The sequence below is a fragment of the Dermacentor albipictus genome, chromosome 7 (assembly GCF_038994185.2).
Source record: "Dermacentor albipictus isolate Rhodes 1998 colony chromosome 7, USDA_Dalb.pri_finalv2, whole genome shotgun sequence".
NCBI lineage: Eukaryota > Metazoa > Arthropoda > Arachnida > Ixodida > Ixodidae > Dermacentor > Dermacentor albipictus.
The window spans coordinates 59,968,023-59,989,226 of record NC_091827.1 but is presented as its reverse complement, the minus strand read 5'-3'; the positions used below and the strand labels follow the sequence as shown (position 1 = coordinate 59,989,226).

Below are 21,204 nucleotides of genomic sequence, written 5' to 3'. Positions count from 1 at the left end.
ACTGATGAAGGCTTACCACATAAAAAAAAAGGCCAAGACTGTGTTAGCGATACCTCCATTAGGTTGTTTCAATCGGAAATAGATTTTTTTTATATAATTGGTTGCCACGCTAAGCTGATGTGTATTCTTGTTTGCTGCGATCTGCGCATGTTCTATTTGCCTATATATGCCCACGGGCTGCTGTGAATAAAAGAGTTGAAAGTTACTGCCCGTGCTGTTTATGTGTTCTCTCCTTCTGTCCCCGTCTTTATTAGCGGTCAATGTGATATGCAGCAAATACCAACTAGGCCAAGGTGAAGTTCTTCTGATGCCTTTTTCTTTCCATTAGGAAACGATCGCGCGCATGGTTCTCTCGTGGCAATGTCGCTCTTTGAAACGGCCGGCGCACGTGTCATATGCCAGTTCCTCACACGCTCATCCGGTGGCACCTAGCGCTTTGAGATGCTGTGTTAGACTGCACTGACTCCGGGACCGGCCCACATATTGATGCGATAGCTTTCGATGACTCAGTGAGCGAAAAGGCCGGCGCCGGGCGTCTGTAGCAGCGAGACGGCTCCTAAATTCCCATTGGCTGCGGCGCCACGTCACGAGCGCGCTCGACGGCGTCGAGGCGGGCTCGTGGCGTTGGGACGTCGCGTTAGGACGAGAACCAGATAAAAAACAACATACATTTTCATTCAGATTGGCTCTGCGGTTTATTTTAATGACAGGATGTCTGGGTTTCATATGCGTTTGAATAGAGAAATCGGAGTTAGCCTCTAAACTAAGCCTCACAGCTGAAAGAAATAATTGCCCCTTCTGATCGCATGAATCTGTTCTGACAACGAGACAAAACCAACTCGATTTCAAGGATTCAAGTCGAAGGAGTCATGTTTAAAATTCTGTCTGTCTGTGTGTCTGTCTGTCTCTGTCTGTCTGTCTGTCTGTCTGTCTGTCTGTCTGTCTGTCTGTCTGTCTGTCTGTCTGTCTGTCTGTCTGTCTGTCTGTCTGTCTGTCTGTCTGTCTGTCTGTCTGTCTCTCTGTCTGTCTGTCTGTCTGTCTGTCTGTCTGTCTACTCCTACATCGTGATTATCTCTTCAATGTAGTTTATATCAAAATAAGCATATAGAAGGGCATGACATGCATGCATCATAACATGAAGGCTTGTCATGAAATGACGTATATCTCAAGGCATTTATCTCATGACAAATTATATGAAAAACATGAAGACTGTTGCTGCTGCTGTTTGCACGCCTCGGCCGGGGTGGCTTATAGCCTGTATATAAATGCTAGGAGCGCCACCGAGAGGAACGACGACGCGAGAAATTCGTTTGTACGCTGTAATTATCCGTGAAATCCTACAAAAACGTTGCCGAAGTGCAGCGTTTACCCTTCTACTAATGGGCGATTCCTGAGGAGAGGTGGGTAAATAGTCGTAGAGAAGGGGCAGGGCAAAGAGGCAGAGAATGGGTAGAACTTGAGCAATCGCGAAATGAGTGAATAACAACAGCCTTGCCACTCTTCGCCCGCAGTTCGTATAAAGGGGGTAAGGGCAGGACAGGGAAAAATGCAACGTGGGAAGATGAGAAGCTTCAGGGGTGAGGCTGCTGTAGTAGTCCTAGCTTACGACCATTTAGTGCATACTGGCATCGTTCCCTTACGACGTCAAATAATCAGTAATCATGATCATGATAAGGAGTCGTACTGCGGAGGTGCTCGCCCTATAGACTAAGGAAAGCTTTATGTTTCTGAGCAATAAACGTATGACGTCGCTAGCGTGCAGGAGTATTAGCAGGATAAAAAGAACTCGTTTTGCGGCTTCTCGGCGAGCCACTTGAGTTTTTTGCCGCAGTAACTTGCAGTTTAGCTTATTTATCTGTACGACGTTACAATGGTCAGCACCACTAGATTAACACGTGCCTGCCAGAATTAGCAGGCTCGCGGCAGGCAACGGCAGGCGGCAATTGGCGTGACGTCATGGCCTGAAGAAGGTCTATATAAGAGTGAGGGTGGCGCTGCCGCTCAATTGTCGGGGAAAAGCCTTCGCTCCGTCTCGCTAAAATTCGAGTTCGACAGCTGTCCTACTCACGAGGCGACTTTCTCGACAACTTCAGACAAGTGTTCCCAAGAGTCTGTGTCGTTGTAGAAGAAGTAACCGACGCCGAGGACGATCATATGGCTTTTCCTGTCGTCTCCTAGGACACTCCGAAACACCTGAAAAGAAAAATATTTCTTCACGAACACGCACGTGTGACAAACTACAATGTAGAGGTAGCTGACTACAAAGAGTCCCTACAAAGAGTTTAAAGTCCCTAATTTTAAGGTCAAACACGTTGGAATTGCCAAACTAAAGCCGAGAGTGTTTGCTAGGGAGTATGCCCAAGAGAAGCTCTACTTACGAGATATCATCGATTGAAGTGTGATACGAAATACACAGGCGTGTCATTGGGCAGCTTCACAAAAGTGTCGCTCTAATAGGTAGAAACGATCTTAACTGGAATCCCGTTCCACTATTGAGCAGACTTTGGGAACGTATGTCCCGAAAGAACCGACAAGATAATTTTTCATTGTGAGCTTTACTTAACGAATGTCATCAAGGTTTAGGTCCATGCCCACTCAAAACTGTCCTAATTCATTCAGGCGCTTAAAATTGGGTAATCATTTTAATAACGGTGATAGTAAAACAGATGAGCTCGAGAAGCAGTCTCAGTCTAGAACTCAGCACAAGTCACTTACACGGGAGGAACACTAGCAGTGTGTGTGTGTGTGTGTGTGTGTGTGTGTGTGTGTGTGTGTGTGTGTGTGCGTGTGCGTGTGCGTGTGTGTGTGTGTGTGTGTGTGTGTGTGTGTGTGTGTGTGTGTGTGTGTGTGTGTGTGTGTTTTATGGCGTCGGCCAGGGAGAAGCTGTAGAGCACGGCTCCATACTGGACATGTCTGCGTAGAATTGTCGAGCGGTGCGAGCAATGCCGGGCGAGTCGCTCGAATGTGCGGGGGCGCGTGAAGGTTTAGGCGCTGTGGTGAAACGCCCCAGAAGGATTGCTGTTCCTATTCTCTCGCCGTCCACTGCTCGCGAGCAGGCTGCAGCAGAGACATGTTGCTGGGCTAGCTGGTGCTTATTTAAGGACATTCTTTTCATTTTCGACAAACTGCATTGTTTTGTCTACGGGATTGCGCGTGAAACCATAAACGCTACCTAAAATTTCTCACGGCATGCCTTCAAGCGCATCCTTCATTCAATACGACGAATTGCTTTCGAAAAGTGTTCACCTGTTCAGCTACATTGAGAATTATTGTAGATGGTTGTTGCATTTTTTTTGTTCTTGTTATAAAAATCATAGAAAACTCATTCAACCGAGAATTGATGCGTTTAGACAACGCCAACTACAGGAAATTTCTCTGCTGGCTGGTACCGTACGAGGTCTTAGTTTGCCTTCTCGTAAATTCACGTATTACGGGATCCACCTGCAGGAGTACTTACGTTTCGCCTCCTCCGCCATGACTTTGAGTGGCGCAGGCTAAGAATACCATAGGTAAGCCTACGGTATACACGTTCGCAAATAGTGAATAACAAAATATGGACGGAGGACCAGTCATTGCTGTAGCTCAATTGGTATAGCATCTCGTGTTTCATGTGGTGCTTTTAGGTTGGGCTAACACTTCCTAAAGTGGTGCTAGAAGGTGTAGATTTACCTGTCACTGGCAGCAAGGTCTTTACTTTTTTATTTTTCTTTTAATCTACATTGTGATGCACCGTTCCTACTTTTCTTTCTAATGGGGTCATGGTAATTGGAAAATTGAAGCAAACACTACATACAATCCATAGCAGCTTTCGGTTGCTGGAAAAAGTCGATTACCCATCCAACTATGTTGCGACGAATTTCGCCTATCACAATGCGCGAAGCCGAAATTGGGAGGCTGCTGTGAGCGCGGAGCCACGCCCATAGAGGCGATATTATGCTTACGTCACCCAGCAGCGAACAGCCAGCGCACTGCGGCAGAGAAGAGCGCAGAGTCGTAGCGCGCAGGACAACCGTTGCTGGGTGACGTAAGCTAAACGTCACCCAGTTCACCCACCTAGTTTCGGTTGAGCGAGCTCGGATAGCCGAATTTCGCATAAAACAAATGGTGGCCGGGAACTTCTGGGATGGCTGCGCCACCTGTTGGCAAAGTCGCGAACTAGGCGTGACGGGATGTGCTTTCTGTGATCGGGCCATTTTGGAGGCTATGGACGGCAGACTTGCACAGATTTCACTGCGGAGCGGCACTCGCGGAGAGCACAGATACAACGTTCTCACAAACGTCATTCCGCTCACTCCCCCACTTTTAGCACGCAAACGCAATGCTTAGCGAATAGGTGGAATCATTTGTGCGCGCTAAGCACGAGAACTATAAAGCGTGATTGAATAGCCTCGCACGCGTAAACTACGCTATCCCGCTGTACTAGAAGACGATTTTCGCAAAGCTCGTTTGCGGAACGGTAGCGCTATTTCTCTCAACCCGCTATTACGCTGCAATGTTAAACTAGAACTCTGTATAGACGAAGCGAAGTGCACGCGCAGTCCACGCTACACGCCTTCACCTCGTTAGTGGTGCCAGCTCAGCGGCAACTCTGTCTCCCGCTGCTAACGTGAGCATTGTGCGGGCATGCACCATAAGTACACTTGCTCGGTGACTGCTCGGTGTATATGCCCTGGCCTGAGCGGGACAGGACGCTAAGCGTCAATCTTGCCTTATTGGATTGGATTGGAAAAACTTTAATAAAAGTCCTGCAGGACGCACGTCAGCGCGCAGTGGGCGTCTCCCACGCAGGGACCGACAGGGAATACCTGGCGGCCGCTGCGCGAGCCTGCTGGACGGCCCATTGCTGGTCTTGTAGGAGCGGGCTTCTTAGGGTCTTCTCCCACTTGTCGGAGGTAGAGTCGGGCGGAGCGTTTCTGCACTCCCAGAGCACGTGTCTAGCACGAATCTAGTCTTATCTAATATTTCAGTTAGCGCTAAACTAGCACCGGCGATTTCTCGCTAGTCTCATCTTGTGCTCCATCGAGCTGCCACGCTTGCAGTGCCACTGACGGCGCGCCTCGTCAGACCAGCATTGCAGTTGCCTTGCGTACTACCTCGCGCCAACACGTCACCTTCACGTGCGCCATGGACAAGGTCAGAGAAGTACGAGCGCAACGCTAAGCATTGCTGCTTCTACCAAGGCTTCGGCCACATCGGGCCCTGAACTGCCAAAAATTTTTTATCACTCGTGTGTCGTGTTATTTTTCGTTATGGTTTGACGCGCTGGGGGGCGGAAACATTGCTTACGCTGAGAGTGTCGCTCAACTCGGACGCGGTGCTGATGTTTGCGACGAAGGTCGGGGTCCCGTAGATGTTGAGGACGCCGTAGTGGTTGATACGTGACGCTTTCCTCAGCTCCGCCAGATGATCCAGCAGGTCCGTGACGGAAAACTGGGTATAGTTGAGGAAGCTGCAGAGGATACGTGCGACCAATGATTGTGCGGGTATTATCGCGGACGTTCACCTTACCTCTCTTTCCCGCAGACTCAAAGCACTTCAGCCGCGCCTTTCGGAGAAAAGCGCGGTAAGTACATAGCTTTTTGCGTAAGACTGAGCCGTGTATCGCAGTGAAGATGCACTGCTGGCAAATGGCGCATGACGGAGTAGGGGCATATATATATATATATATATATATATATATATATATATATATATATATATATATATATATATATATATATATATATATATATATATATATATATATATATATATATGTGTGACATTTAAAAGCAACAATGACTCGGAATGAACTTTGCGTAGCCAATTCTTGGTCCGCTTCAGTGCACCACGCAACCGCTCATGATTTTAGGTCGAATTCCTAAAAACGTGAGAGAAATGCAATTTTTTCTTACCTTGGGAACATTTTCTCCTATATTTCGTGATTGTTGCATGCGAAAATGTTTTAGCACAATCTTTAATGTCATGATTGCCAGGAGTATTTACAAAAAACCACTGCGAACACATTTAAGGTTTTCATAAAAGCTTTCCGAAATGCCCGAAATTGGCTTTTCTAGCCGCACTATAAACACATTAAAATTAATGGCAGAGCTATTACGTCGCAGAATGCGTAGTAAAGCGTAACTTTTCTATGGTATTGAATAAGGTTTCCATTTTCATTGAAGTAGGTATAATTTTAGTAAGATTTTCATTTTTTTATTTTTTGTTCTTAAGGGTACCAGTGAAGCGAGCATCAGGGACACAAGAAATTTTCGTCACACAAGTATATTGAGAATGCATTCTCTAGGCACAATAAGTAATCATAATTAAAGGAAACACTGAAGTTTGAGTGCTCGGCTGGTGCGTTTGGCGTTGAATGACCCTGACCCATAGCTCGAGTTTCAAAAGGCACAGGAGCACTGACAACTTGGTGAGGTGGTATTGAGCCACATAACTGAGTCATATTGCTAAAACGTTATATTATTGAGCCATATTATTAAAACAAGGACAAAGAAGGAACAGACGACCCCAGCATCGTCTGTTCCTCCTTGATGCCTGTTTTGTTCGGCACTTAATGCGTTTAAAAAGGCTCCTTGTGCACCTTGCTTCTCGAGAGAGCTTCACAGCCTCTCGGAGCATCATGGTCTCACGCATAAAGGCTTCGACATCATAAACGGCACGTAACTAATTATGGAGCGTGAGCTCTGTGCATTCTCCAATACAAAACGCGTAAAACCGCCAGTGCAAGTGCACCGCTAAGAAATAAAGAAGAAAAAAAACGGAAAGCAGAAAGAAAGCACCTTATGCCAGTAACGCAAACGTGACGCGGTCCCTGTGTGCCGCTGTGGGAGAGGGTAGGGAAAGAAAGGTACTTGGGAGAGAGGGTGTGCGTTGCAAAGGAAGGGAGTTTCAGTGTTGGTGTAGTGAAGCATGCCTCCTCGCAGCAATGACCTCGTGGTAACACAGTCTCTTCTATCTCCCACAAGTACTGATGCAATTTAAAAAAAGAAAGCATCCGCCAAATCGCTCCACAGACTGCGCTTCACAGAGATCAGCGGTTAACCAAAATTTCCTATCGAGCACTCGCAGCATGCGTGATGAGGGGACCCCTTTCAGCAAGCATTGTATTGTACCGCCTTCTTGTACCCAGCACGCGCGCTGAGCGACCTACTTCACGTCGAAGGACAGGCCGCAGGTGGTCTCCCTGTATGTGGCGCAGACGTTCCTGAACGTCGGAAAGGTGTCCTTGCCAAGCACCGGCCGCACCATGTTGTTCTTGACTCGCACGTGCGTGAAGAAGACGATGTCGCACGACCTGTCCGGCGGGTACAGCGGGTGGATGGCTGCTGCCGGCGAGCCGACAGAGCAGAGCAGCGGAGGAGGCTGAGTCGTCGTCGTTGCCGGAGTGGCTGCGAGATGTTGCATTAATGCGATTAGCCATCTCGCCGAAGTTCACCTGCTTTGCGATATGTATATATGCATGTATGCATGTATGCATGCATGCATGCATGTATGTATGTATGTATGTATGTATGTATGTATGTATGTATGTATGTATGTATGTATGTATGTATGTATGTATGTATGTATGCATGCATGTATGCATGTATGCATGTATGTATGCATGTACGCATGCATGCATGCATGCATGTATGTATGTATGTATGTATGTATGTATGTATGTATGTATGTATGTATGTATGTATGTATGCATGTATGTATGTATGTATGTATGTATGTATGTATGTATGTATGTAACCTTTTTCACGCCTCTGTTGAATGAAAAGCAAACACCCTTTTAACTTCTCGGCGTGCGCGGCGGAGTTGAACCACAGCCCGACGGTTTAGCGTGAGCGCTCTCACGCACCGGTGCCCCACGCATCTCGGAGGCAGCTGGCGGACTTATTGGTGGCACCGCTAGATGGCGCAGCTTGCCCAGAAGGAAGCGCGAGAGAGGAGCTCGACGACGTGAGCCCATTTACCATCAAACGAACAGAGTGACAGAGTGTCGCGTTCCTGCGAGCCGCGCCCCCATCGCACCACTGGCGCCCCCGACCAAAAGTTAGTACGCCACATAACGGGAGCACAAAGTTTACAAACGATGAATGATTTGACGCAACAATGCGGCCACGTATCGTAGTTGTGATATATGAAGTAGTTATTCTGTATGGAGCTCCGCAAATAAAAGAAAAAATTGCACTGTGAGACGCCGGAAGTGAGACTTGCATCTGACCTCGCTAGTATAGTAGCGTGGTCAGATGGGCAACATTGTCTGTGGAAGCAGCTACAATGTATGAAACGGAGTATAAACGTCCTGAACTTCCTGCGCAGAGACTTACCCGGGGAGGGTGTCGTCCTGGGGAACGTCACCACTGCTGCCGGCGTAGCCGTCGTCGCAACTATCGTCGCAGCCGTTCTGGTTGTGGGAACCCTTCTCGTTGTGGGAACCCTTCTCGTTGTGGGACTGACGCGGCCCTCCGGAATCGTCTGGAGAAGCAGCAAGACATCAGAGCGGAAACGAGCAAAGCTTTACAGGGAGCCTGTCCTCCTCCGTACACAAGCGGATTTGAACGGTTCCACACAATGGACCAAAGAAATGCGAACCGAACGCGACAAACGGGCGTACGACTGAAGAAAGTGACTCAAGAAGCTCTTAAGGAGGCCATCCTGGAGTGGGCTGAGAGGATAGAGGAGGCCCACTTCAAGTAGTTCCTCCCCCTACCCTCTATTCCGTTGCCCCTTTCCCTTTAACGAGGGATAAAGTTTTTCACCGCCATCAAGAAGCTCCTAAGTGAACCCGTCGGAAACGAGAACCAGTCAGCTAGTTGAGAAAAAAAGTGCCGACTAGCCTTGCTGTCGTGTGATCTCTAGACATTCAAGGAACGCCTTATCTAAGCGGATTGGACACGTTACAGGAAGAACTGATGACACTGAGCACTTTACAATTTTTTTAGGCTAGTTGGTTCCTACGTATGGCGAGGAGGACACAACGCCAATACGTGAACAAACGACCAGACGCCCCCTTCTGACGCTCCTTCCTGACCGGCCATTTGCTCAAGTAGTTTTGTGCCTTTTTCACCTTAATAATTAAGGATGCTACTTGCTTCTGTATGGTGGCATGTCTGAAATGCTTTATTTTTGCCCCCTTCCTAAGTTTGGCTGTGTTATCAAGTGGTGCCTGTTTACAGACACGTGCTGACATCATTGAACACAGAGAAGGCGGGCTAAGAGCGCTTGCAGCATGTTATGAATGCCTGTCCTTTCGACGATAATAAATGAATAAAGGGCAGCTGTCGGCGGCCAAATTCATGCCAATGAAAAAGTCAGAAGCAAGAGTAGTACAATGACCATACAAATGATAAAGAAGAGAGAGCGTCAATCGACCCAAACCGCAAGCAAGTTGTAGAAACGCACTCCCTGAAATATTTGCACCCTTTGGGGCTGAATTTGTGCCGCGGCGTTGATCGCCGTCTGTAACACATGCCTAGCTTTTCAATTATACTGTACAATATACTGTACTGTATGCTATATACTGTATACAATATACTAAACTATACTATACTATACTATACTATACTATACTATACTATACTGTACTGTACTATATACTGTACAACATACGTTGTTCCCAGTACTTTCCGGGCGCGAACAGCATGGACGTACGAGTGAGGTATATCATTCCTCACAGGAATGAGATGAGCACAGTTGTGTTAAATAAAGTGTACGCAAGATTGATCAAAACTTTTCTCTTCTTTTTGAGAGGCGGGGGGGTGGTGGGCATTATAAATGCCAGATAGTGCAAAAAGTGATGGGACCCAGTGCAGCTCCAAATCATGGCAACTAATGCATCCCTGCGTACTTGGAGAGTAGTTTCTGAACGTTGTTTTTTTTTCTTTCGTTTTGTTTTGTATTTAAAACCCGGAATCTGACGGCTTCATTTTGATGGTAAGAAAAATTGTCTCTTCGGCAAATTCTGTGCGAGCGGTATTCCCACGTATCACGCACCAAATTCTTCATCTATTTTAGAAAACAATGCAGAATTCTATGCGGATGTAACAAATTGTGATTTTGTTTCAGCAACGCCAAGAAGCGTCCGGTAGTTTTTGTTTCCGTTATAATTACCTCGACGGCTACGAATAACTAACTTTTTATTATCACCTGTTAGAAGATCTTAGAAAATGTCAATTTCAATTGTGTGCCCCGTGAAATCTCTCTCCCACGTTTCGCGTAAAGACCGCGAAATATAAAGATATAACGTGGGACTACGCGATATATACAGCGTGGACTACGTGCTGGTCAGGTGGTTATGGTTAATATTCGCCGCGATTGTTCCTAAACGCTGGATATTGAGTTGCGCAACAGATGGGCCTACGCAAACAATTGAAATCGCCGTATCCGAAGGTGCTCTAACAGTGACCATAAGCACGCCAGATATAAGTATAATGAAAAAGGTAGTTAAGCAATCATTACAAACTAATTTCTGAGAAAGAACACAAGAAAGACGGCATACTGCCTCAAATTGCTGGTAACAGCATAGAATTGGTTTCGTCCACATAGAAGGCGTTTTTTTCTTCTTTTTAATCAGTGCAAGAGACCTGGGCCACCTCGTATAGGCTTGAAGTAACACGCACAAAATTTCGAAACACGAAACACGTGTACCTAAATCTGTGACACGCTGAAGGCCACACGCAAAAAGCGAATTAGTTGCTGAGGCTTACAGCGATCGTATGGTTCGGGGCTGGCGGAATGGTAACGGCCGCCTCTCCAGAACTGCCGGGGACTTCCTTAACGGTATCATCCTCTGTAAATACAGATATAAATCAATGACATTTAAAAAAGAATGCAACCATCGCGCACATATTCCTCTGTGTCACCTTATATAGACCATTGGCAAAATTTGCAGCGACCATTATTTAGTGCAAGACTCGGAAGCCTCGCCGCAGACCGGGCGGCTGGAAAACAAGTGTTCCGCCATTTAGTAAGTATGCCCGTGAGCTCGAAAGCTCGGTGCGTGGTATGCGCCGCTGTGATCTCGGAGGCCATTGTCCGTCAACCCACACCAAGAGAGCCGCCTCGTTTAGCGTCTTCTGAACGCGTTCGCTTGCTCTAAATAAAAAATAAAAAAATAAAGAAACGGAAAGTACGCTTGCTTTAAACAGCCGTGCGAGAGTACACTATTTTGGGCACGTACTCACAAGAGTGCTATTTCGCTAGAACTGTTTCTAAGAGAGAATTCCAGCCAAACATTTTGCTGGACAGATTGACGCGTGAACTCGTTCATCTTGTACGGGTGAGCGCTTTTACCGTCCCCGAAATTTTATCGCTCAGCGCAGGACGCGTCCAAGGTCGATTCAAATAGGTCGCGAAGCTTCGGGCGAAAAGCGGTTCAGTACAGATTGTCACCGACATCAGCATGGGGGGTTATGGGAGCAGTGATCGAAGCGCGACTATGTTTGGTGGGAACGAACATTGGGAAAGAAAAACGCGTTTTTCACTCAACGAAAATAAAATTCCTAGTCAAAATTATATATTCGTGATGAGTTAAATAAATACGTTTATTTTATTATTATTAATAAATGCATTTCTTTTCAGCGCCCATCGCTACAGGGGGCGTTGACGCCACTATCACTCGCATTGCAATGCACGTCTTGAAATGGGCAGATAGGCGCACTCGTATCACCTGTTGAAATACGTCCCCCTCACAATTTGTGCTTTCTTGCTTGTCGAAGTTTGTCTGAATTTGGTGACGCGGGTAGCTTCATTGCTTCTTATCTGTTCAGTCAAAAGTAGTGAGTTACGACCGCCACATAATTGTGTAGTTGTTTTCGTGCGACTGCGCTGGCCAACGGACTTGGCATCTGACAATAGGATCAGCACTCTACACCTAAAGCTTTCGTCGGCCTCCAAAGAAAGTATGTTCTGCGCAGGGATGCGATTTCGACAACCGTACGGCTGGCCTTTTGCTGCATCGCTTTCCAGCTGAAAGCTCGAAACGCCCATCAAGTCGAATGGCGCGGCACTTGAATATATAGCCCCAAAGGAAGAACAACAAAAATTTCGCGCCTTCGAAAACAAAATGACGTCACTTTTGCTTTTACCGGACATGGCGTCACGTTATTTTTTCTTCCGCCGGAAGTGTTCCCACCACATACAGATGGCACTAAGCCCCATGAACCGGCGATGGACCGCCATGTTTTGAACGTATGGGCTCCTATGGAAGCTTCGCTACCAGGTATATTTACCTTGACGCGTCTATGTGTATCGGAAGTTTCTAGAATGTTATCGATGCTTCTATCCGCTGTCTGTTGTCGCCGAACCGTGTGTAATCTGATTGCATGTATGCGCGACGCGAATGGCGTTGAACTTTGTGGAAGGCATGTGAGTCCCAGCGATTAGTCTGGAACATTTGACGGCTGATCTATAAAAGCCGACGCGCTTGACTCGCTGATCATATTTTCGACGATCGCCGACTGTGTTCGCCGCTGTCGCCATTCTTTGAGTGTAGCCTGTTCTTGAGGGCACAAGTTCGCCCAATAAAACGCTAGCTTCGATCGTCTTCGTCAGTTTGAATGCGTTTTTTACGGTCACTACCACGGGACAATATTGTGAGCGAAGACGGTCGCCCATGGTAAAAAACCACTTGCGCGCGAGTGCGAATTCCAGCCCTGGCTTGAAGTGTCGCTTTTGGCTGACGGCGCTCGACAGCTGAGGCGATTGTCACGTAAGAATCGTCTTGCCGGCCGACAGTGACTATAAATCATATTGACCGCAAAAAAGACGGGGACAGAGGAAGAAAACGCATAAACAGCACAAGCGGTAACTTTCAACTGTTTTATTCATAGCAGCCAGTGGGCATATATAGGCAAAAGGAACATGCGCAGATCGCGGCAAACAAGAATGCACATCAGCTTACCATATAAATAAGAAAGGCCAAGATTGTGTTAGCGATACTTCCATTAGGTTGTTTCAAGCGGAAATAGATTTTTTTGATAATTATTTGCCACGCTAAGCTGATGTGCATTCTTGTTTGCCGCGATCTGCGCATGTTCCTTTTGCCTGTATATGCCCACTGGCTGCTATGAATAAAACAGTTGAAAGTTACCGCCTGAGCTGTTTATGTGTTTTCTTCCTCTGTCCCCGTCTTTATTGCGGTCAATATGATTTGCAGTAAATACCAACTAGGCCAAACTGAAGTTCTTCTGACAGTGACTATATTCAACGCGTTGCTGCTCCTGCTCTTATCGGTGCCATCTAAAATTTAAAAACGGGCTTTCACGCAGGTTGAGCCGCACTTACCTTCGGGTTGGGTGGCGAATAAGATAACAACGATGAGGGCGAAGATCGTGCAAATGACGAGGAAGCAGACCACAGCACCCCAGATCCTGGCGTTTTTGCTATCTTCGCTGGTTGGGTAAAGCGAGAACGACAGTTCAGAGGAATACGTTCCCGGCCTGCTGGCCAGCCATCTTATAGAAGCAATGCTATTCTTTGCTCATGAAAATGATGACGCGAAATGGACGATTTGGCGCGCAATAATAAAGGAAGGGAAGCACTGGCATTGCTATAGTTGGCTTGGCCACATGCAATGGTTGAAGTTCTGGCTATATGGAACAAGATAGCCGTAGCGGCATACTGTATTTCCTATCAATTTGTCTTCTTTTTCTTTTTTAGATGTGTGAACTTTTTTTTACTGTTTAGTGAGACAGCCGGGTCACTTTGACACTGGCCAAACATACACGTGATGTATGCTACCTCGGCAATTTTTTGCGTGATATTTTCTTTGGGCACATCTTGTATCCATTTGGAATACTGGAAGTACGGCCTTCTACCACAGACGTTGCACTGGTCTGATGACCAGAGGCTTGTAGTTGCTTATACGCTGTTGTTCCTATCAGTAAGGTATCGCTGCCACAACCGTCGACGTGTGGTGTTGCAATATTTAGAAATGAATATGCAGACACGTAGGAATAACGTTCAGGTGCAAACGACTGGCAATACAGGAATGCAAGCTAAGCTAGGCACCCACGTCATTTCAGCACAAAAACAATAGGAATTTCGTAATGACGTATAAACCGTAAAACTGTGCAGAACCCACGCACAGTTGGAATCGATGTCACGTAAACCTTTTCGCTTGCACCTATCTATCTAGCATTGTTAGGGGTTCTGAAAAGCGATAGCAGGTGGACTAATATCTTTGTGTAAGCTGCCCTACTTGTTTGTGGGGGTCATGGGCATACGTCTATGTGACGAAAGCAACATGAGACCACGCTGAAGATTATCATACGGCGGCGACGGCTTGATCAATACTCCGGCCGTTCGACGTGAGCCAACGACGTGGCGATTGCTGGTTTCTACAATAGGTATTGGGACGAGCGTGAGCGAGAGGGACACCTACTGCGACGTTACCAGTGTAATAATATTTGGGGTTTTACGTGCCAAAACCACTTTCTGATTATGAGGCACGCCGTAGTGGAGGACTCCGGAAATTTTGACCACCTGGGGTTCTTTAACGTGCACCTAAATCTAAGCACACGGGGACGTTACCAGTGTCTACGCGTCACCAGTGAATAATTGTTAAAGCATGATTACCTTGGACGATGAGGAAGTCGGCATAAACTCGGCACTATTTCGAGAGGTAGTGCACTACGCGGAAAGTACTCACTAAAGTGGGCCGGTCTCGGAGACATTGCCGTCCAACACGGCCCCACAAAGCGCGAGCTGCCACAAGGAACGAAGACGAGCAAGCGGCACACACGCCGACCGTTTCAAAGAGCTGGCTGGCTTCGGAGCGAGAGAAGTACGAGTGCGAGCGAGTACTTGCGCGAGACTGCAATAGTTTCCCTCGAAGTGCACGGTACATGGCCGCCATTTAAAGGAGGGATGGCTCATCGGCCTATTAAGGGGGTAATGGAGCTGAGGAATTGGGAGATGAGGCCAGGGCCAACCACCGGGGAATGCTTCCGCGCACAGTTACACCATGCCGAAAATGCCCGATTCCTCAGCAAAAGCAAAAATCGCTTGCAGGCCACCGTCGGCCTCTACGGAGGGACGGACCCGCTCCTCGAAGCTGGCCTCTTGCCCCCAGTGCTTTCGTCGGAAGACTGCATACTTTGGGCACTCCCACAGCAGGGGCCTGCTGGTTGGCGCGGTTGCCGTTTCGCACGCTGAGCAACCTGTTAGTACGGGCGGTAGCCCTTCCGCCATGTTGTGCGGAAGGCGTACTACGTCATTGTGTGCCTGCCATCGTGCATGCGAGTGCATCCGGCGGTAATGCGGTACCGATGTGGGTCTTGTGCACGAGTACTTGACACGCTCGCGACGAGCCTGCAGGCAGTGGATCTTCCTTCGGCGTATGTTGTTGTAGACATTCACGGAGCTGTTGTCGTCTCTATCGTGGACCTCGAAGCGCGCGAGACACAGCTGTGTTCTGGAGCGGGTTGCCGCTTGTAGAAACTGTACTTCATATGAAACCTTTCTAATTTCAGCACGTTCAGCTCACTTCGGGGCGGGGGGGGGGGGGGGGGTGCATTAAGTCTTGCCTGTAGTGAAAATTGCGAAAGAAATGGCCTAGCGGCGAGCTCCGGGCTGCTGAGGTGGGCGCTGCGGGTTTGATTACACAGCCGGTCCCGCACTACTTCCATTACCGCGACAGCGTTAAGGAGCTCGTGTCGCAGGAAAGCCGGTGTCGTCGGAGTCGGTGGCGTTGACCGCGAGCGAAAAATGAGGAAAGGCAATTCATAAATAAAAACAACTTGCAAGATGGGCTGGGTCGGAGCCGAACCAGGATCTCCGGAGTGTGAGACGGAGACGCTGTCACTCAGCCAATGAGTTCGATGGTTCAAAGTGGGACAAGAACGCCTCTAGTGAATGCGGTGTTGCCTTAGAAACGTGCCGTAGAAAGCTATACTGCGGCGTATATCGGTAATTATGAGCATGTAAATTAGAGAAGTCGCAGTTAAACGCGTAGTGAAGTTCGTTTCCGCTACATTTCTTCTGCGCTTGCTACACAGGCAGAGGCATCTTGCGGCAAACACAGAAGACACCCTCATCTCAATCAACGGCGCAGCCCCAACAGCTGGCGCGCCACTCGCCCGCTTCTCCCTTTCGTTTTGTTTGAGCGCATTGGGGCCGTGCGGGGACCGGTGCGAGGATGCCCCAATATCCTTGCGTTTAATAAGTTTTCTCGCTCTCTCCCCTTCCAACTTCCAGCGTGCGTCACTCGAACCCTCGTGCTTAGGCTACGCGGCTCTTCTTTCCTCTCACAGCGCGATTCCTAGGTGCAGCGTCAGATGCGGGACACCTCTGACGTGATCACTGCGCCGTAGCGCGTCTGGTGGGAAAGCGTCCCCCGCGATGTGTGCCGTGCTGCTGGCGAGGAGTCATGCGTCTGTATGGTGCTCCCAAGTGAGACAGATGACGATCTCATCGAGGCGTCAGCCCCATGATCTCGTCCACCTTCATGGCGCGTCGCGGCCCGGCTGTCCGTGCCTATCACGACGTTTGGCTCGCGTAGATCGTTTCTCCCTTCCAGACACCGAGTTCTTTGGTTCGTTCCGCTTACTCAAGCGCACGTTTCGTCTTTTTGTGACTCAAGAGCATGCCGAGCAAATGAGTGGGCGGTGTGAACGGGGTGCGATAACGCTATTGCATTCCCCTCTTGAAGGCGAAGCTTAAGCGTCCACAAATTTTTCTAGATAGATAGAGGCCTTCCTATCTATCTGCCACAAAGTGCCAAGAATGAGGCAAATAATAATTCCTAATAAAACTGCTTTTTTTATTCGAATCTGCTGGCAAATCTGGCAGGCAAATCTACCACATAAGCTAACTAAGAATACCGCATTAGTCGAACACAGTGGCCGTAGTTGCTCACTGCCTACGGTACTCCGCTGCCCAGCACGAGGTGGCAGGATCGACCCCCGGCTGTAATTGCCACATTCCAGTGGTGATTGCTTGCAGGAAGGCCCATTTAGTTAAATTTTGGGCGCCACCTCCTAAAACGGCGTGTCTATGCTGTGTTACTTTCGGACTCTAAACGTCAGCAATGATTCCAATCAGTAATAAAACTGCAGACATTGAAAGCATTAGTTAACGCATGCTTCTTGCAGTGATTTTGCTGAGCTATGCTCATTAATGACGACGTCAACATCCGTTTCCTCTCCATCCCGCATTCTCGTGCGTAGCGCTACATGACATAAATGAATTAAACTTCAGGTGACTACTTACGCTGGTTTTTCTGAAAAGAAGCAAAAGCTAAGCATTTAGCAGTGTTAACGACAGACACTGCATATACAACATCCGGACAAGGCATACCGTGAGAACACCACCACGGTCCCAGGCTCGTTAACAGTCAAGTTATCGCTCAACGCCTTTGTTTAGACACATTAGGTAATGTATCATTCAGAGTTTATTTTTCGTAAATCACATTGTTTTCGTGTGCTAGATAGAGGTCTAACTAACTCGTCACTTTGTATTTGAGATGCAATCAGATTCATCTTTCTATCAGGTAAGATATATAACAAGGAGGGCTGGCCCTAACGAAAGTTTATTCCGACAGTTTATAGAAATTTCAGCCTGGCAGACGTTTCGCTATGCATTTTACACAAACAACAATTGTAGACAGCACAAGAAGATACAGCCTAAACTTTTTCTCGACAACTGTACATAGAATCTGAGAGTTCCTTTGCGTACATGGTGCCGTAGCTATAGTTAAGAATTTCATGAGATAATATTTCCAAACTAAGTAAAAATTAACGACAAAAAGAATACTCGACGCTACCTTCTCCACGATTCCTGTAAACTGTGAGTACTAGTTTTCAACCGGATAAGAGGCGCCACTTTTTTTGCTAGTGCTTAATAGCTGTACATAGACCAGGAAACCAAATGAATTATACTTGCTAAAGAGCTACTGAAGGCAAATACTAAGTCTATGTGGACTGTTGAAATATCATTCCAGAAACCTCGCAGAGTTTGTTTCGTGCCAAGAAAAGACTTAGCCTACGAGAAAATTGCGTCTGAAGGGTCCGCACCCCTATACCGAAACTCAAATCGCCCGCCACCGAGCGGGAAATGGTGACGTTCATGCGCCATCACCGCCCTTTCCTGCCGTCGCTAAGCAAAACGGCGCACGACAGATGGCGCTAGTTTCTTGCGCTCAGCGCCAACACGCGGCCACGGAAAAATCTAGCCGCTGCAGCTGCTCTTGGGGACGTATTCTGAAACGTTCGCCGCGGCGAAAGCTTCGCACTGGCCACGCCTCCGCCGTTGCGGCGCGCTCTGAATGGCTGCTTCGACAAAACCGGAAATTCAGGTGGCGCAAGTGAATTTCCGGTTTTGTCAAAGCAGCCATTCAGCGCGCGCCGCAACGGCGGAGGCGTGGCCAGTGCGAAACTTTCGCCGTGGCGAACGTTTCAGAATACGTCCCTTGGTGAAGCGGCGTGACCCGTTCGGGGAATCCCGCGACATGACATGGAAGCGGTATTCTCTGCCACTTGCCGTTGAGTTTCGCGAGCTAACAGAACCAGCGCAGCAGTACGCGATAACGAAAACACTGAAGCTCGAAAGCGCGGGTGGCGCAGCGTGGAAATAAAAAAAAAACGAGACTTTTCGAACACGCACGGCGTTGTCGAGGATAACGTGAATGAGTTCTTTTTGCTAAAATATAAAAAAGAACTGAACAAGTAGCGTTTTCCTCCGTCTTATAACGCAATATACTACGTCTTATACGCAATATATTTGCTACGGGTGGTTGAGTACTGGTGACGGAATAATAATGACTGCCTACGTAACTAGGCTAGTACTTGAATGTCCCGGGGGAGTCTGCAATCATGCCCTGCCTTTACGCGCATTGCCTGGTCAAGAAAGTTCTGTTCTCGATAAAATTGTCACCTTAGACGTTTTTGAGTACGAATCTATCAGTTTAGCATAAATTTGTAGTGGTCAGTATTCATAGAACCCCGCGGTGGAGAAAGAACGGCATACGAACGACAGCTTATCACCCAACTTCCGATGGCCTGGTGGAACGCTTCCAGCGTCAACTGAGAGCAGCACTTCGTGCGCGTATCTCCATGATTCCATGGGCAGAGCGCTGCCTTTGGTTCTACAAGGTCTTCGCACAGTTCCGAAAGCAGTTGAACAGTGTTCCTCAGCATAATTCGTTTTCGGCCCGACACTTCTCGTACCCGGTGAGGTCTTCGCCTGGGAACCGTTATCTGCTGACCCACAATCTTACGCCGACCACCTTCGCATTACAACGGCCACTGTTATACCACCGCCGCTTCGTAACGACCACAGAAATATTTGCATGAGCTTATCTTTACTTCATAAGAGTCACGTCTTTATGCGTCACGGCGCTACTCGCGCTCCTTTAAAAAGCTCCTTACGACGGTCCCTTCAAAGTCCTCCAGCCTGACGCCAGCTTTTTCACACTTCTTATCAATGGACGCGAAGAGACAGTTTCCGTTAACCGCTTGAAGCCAGCTCGTCTAGAATCTGGCAGCGCCATCCCCACAACTTAAACCGCTCAACGACAGGGCCTTCATCGCTAAGGGGGGAGCCATGCAGCGGCACTCATAGAGCCCCGCAGAGGAAGACGAAGAGACTGGACTAGCGCTGTCAGGCATATAGGCTCGACGATGGTAATCGCGACATCAACGCAGTCATCTGTTTAACAAATGGCACTTCTTTGTGGGCCTTCTGCTCCTACAGCTTAATATTTGCCTTTAGTATCATTTTAGTGTTTTTTGTTTGCAGATCGTCTCCGTACTTTTAATTTAGAAATGAAAACGTAGCAAAGAAGGCACAATGAGGTATTTTATGGCTATAGATGCTCTATAGGCGGTCTAAATACATTTTGAGCAAGTGAAATAGGTGAGTCGAATTAGATGAACCTGCTCTTTTTATTTTGTCCTCGCATTGCCCGATTAAGCAGCAGTTCAAGTGAGCTGTCTTATCAGAAGTCAAGATTTAGAATACAAACAAACGCAAAGTTTACAATCGAATGATGCGAGTCAAAACTTGACACAATATTGCATATCAAATATAGGGCTGAATAAATGGTGCTGGCACAAACGTTGAAGATCGCACGGTCACTCAGACATTCGCCATACGTGAAGCAACGTCTGATGGACTGCAGTGTCCTAAGATCTACGCCGGCCCTTATGCGATCAATTAAACAGGGGTTAGTGAATTTCTCCTTAATTAGTAGCCTCAGTTTTGATTAGTAGCCTCACCTTAAGAAATAAGGAACGAAAGGAAAAAAAAGAAAGAACCATTTGGGCTTTACGGGTCGCACGTACGGCTGTTGCACGTGTCATGCATAAATTATCAAGCGTTTGCTTACCTTCAGACGAAGGCGTGACGTCAGTGTAACCTGCAATTGTAACGCAGGAAGGAAACCACGAGAAGGCAAGAACAAAAACTGCACTCAAGAAACAAATATACGCTGCTTCATTCGTCACAAAACCTCAACTAGTCACATTGCGTTGATAGTGTCGTTATTTGGTTTATTATTAGCGCTTCACCCAAGCTTCAGCCATTGCTTCCAGTGCTCGTATTTAAATGATGTGAATTCCACAGGCTTCGCTCATTTTTGGCGACAGTTGCAGACATACACACTGTTACCACAGCTGCACAAATAGGCCGGAAAAGAGTGAACAATCTGTCTTCTGTGCACTGCTCAAATCATGGATAAGTCGTTGAGAACTAATCCAGATGTTGATCAATCAAAACTTGATATGGAAGTGGCGGACTGCCACTCAGGCCGTTTCGGTAGGATTGTGTAGCGTTTTGCTATCCTGCTGGAGTTCCCAGCAATCGCACAGGACGCTTTTAGGTACCACTTGCATTGCGGACAAGCATTTCCCGTGTATTCGAAGTGCGCCAGAAAAAAAAAAACTTTTGAAGGACAATTTTTAAAACAGGCGAACGATAAATTCTTTCAGAGGAAGGTTTGCTCGAACTCTAAACGTGTATTGATGGAAAATTATCTTCTTTAGGAAAACAGAGAAGCGATGTCAATGAAGTATGTTGCATTCTAAACAAAGCGACCGTTTTAAGCAGAAATTCAGTTAAGAAACTTCAGTCGATAGTTGCCAAATATGATCAAGCCAACTAAAAAGTCTTCGTCGATTCTTTATTGGTGCGTATGACTGGCCTCAAGAAGTAAATATCTCCACTCTGTCGTAGCAAGCAAAAAAGAAAAAGGAATACTTTAAGACAGGCCTGTTA

The 21,204-nt window shown here is 47.4% G+C and overlaps 1 protein-coding gene across 1 annotated transcript in view; it reads right to left on the bottom strand.

Annotated features, from left to right (window-relative positions):
• Window positions 1-21,204, bottom strand: part of LOC135912633 (uncharacterized) — a 41,282-nt gene that overhangs the window by 15,105 nt on the left and 4,973 nt on the right. The window contains exons 3-10 of the mRNA XM_065445122.2: window positions 20,318-20,347; window positions 17,203-17,212; window positions 13,276-13,382; window positions 10,698-10,780; window positions 8,319-8,466; window positions 7,151-7,388; window positions 5,287-5,449; window positions 2,069-2,193 (exon numbers count right to left, since the gene is read on the bottom strand). Of these exons, the coding sequence (XP_065301194.2) occupies window positions 2,069-2,193; window positions 5,287-5,449; window positions 7,151-7,388; window positions 8,319-8,466; window positions 10,698-10,780; window positions 13,276-13,382; window positions 17,203-17,212; window positions 20,318-20,347 (904 nt within the window). The remainder of the gene's footprint in view (window positions 1-2,068; window positions 2,194-5,286; window positions 5,450-7,150; window positions 7,389-8,318; window positions 8,467-10,697; window positions 10,781-13,275; window positions 13,383-17,202; window positions 17,213-20,317; window positions 20,348-21,204) is intronic.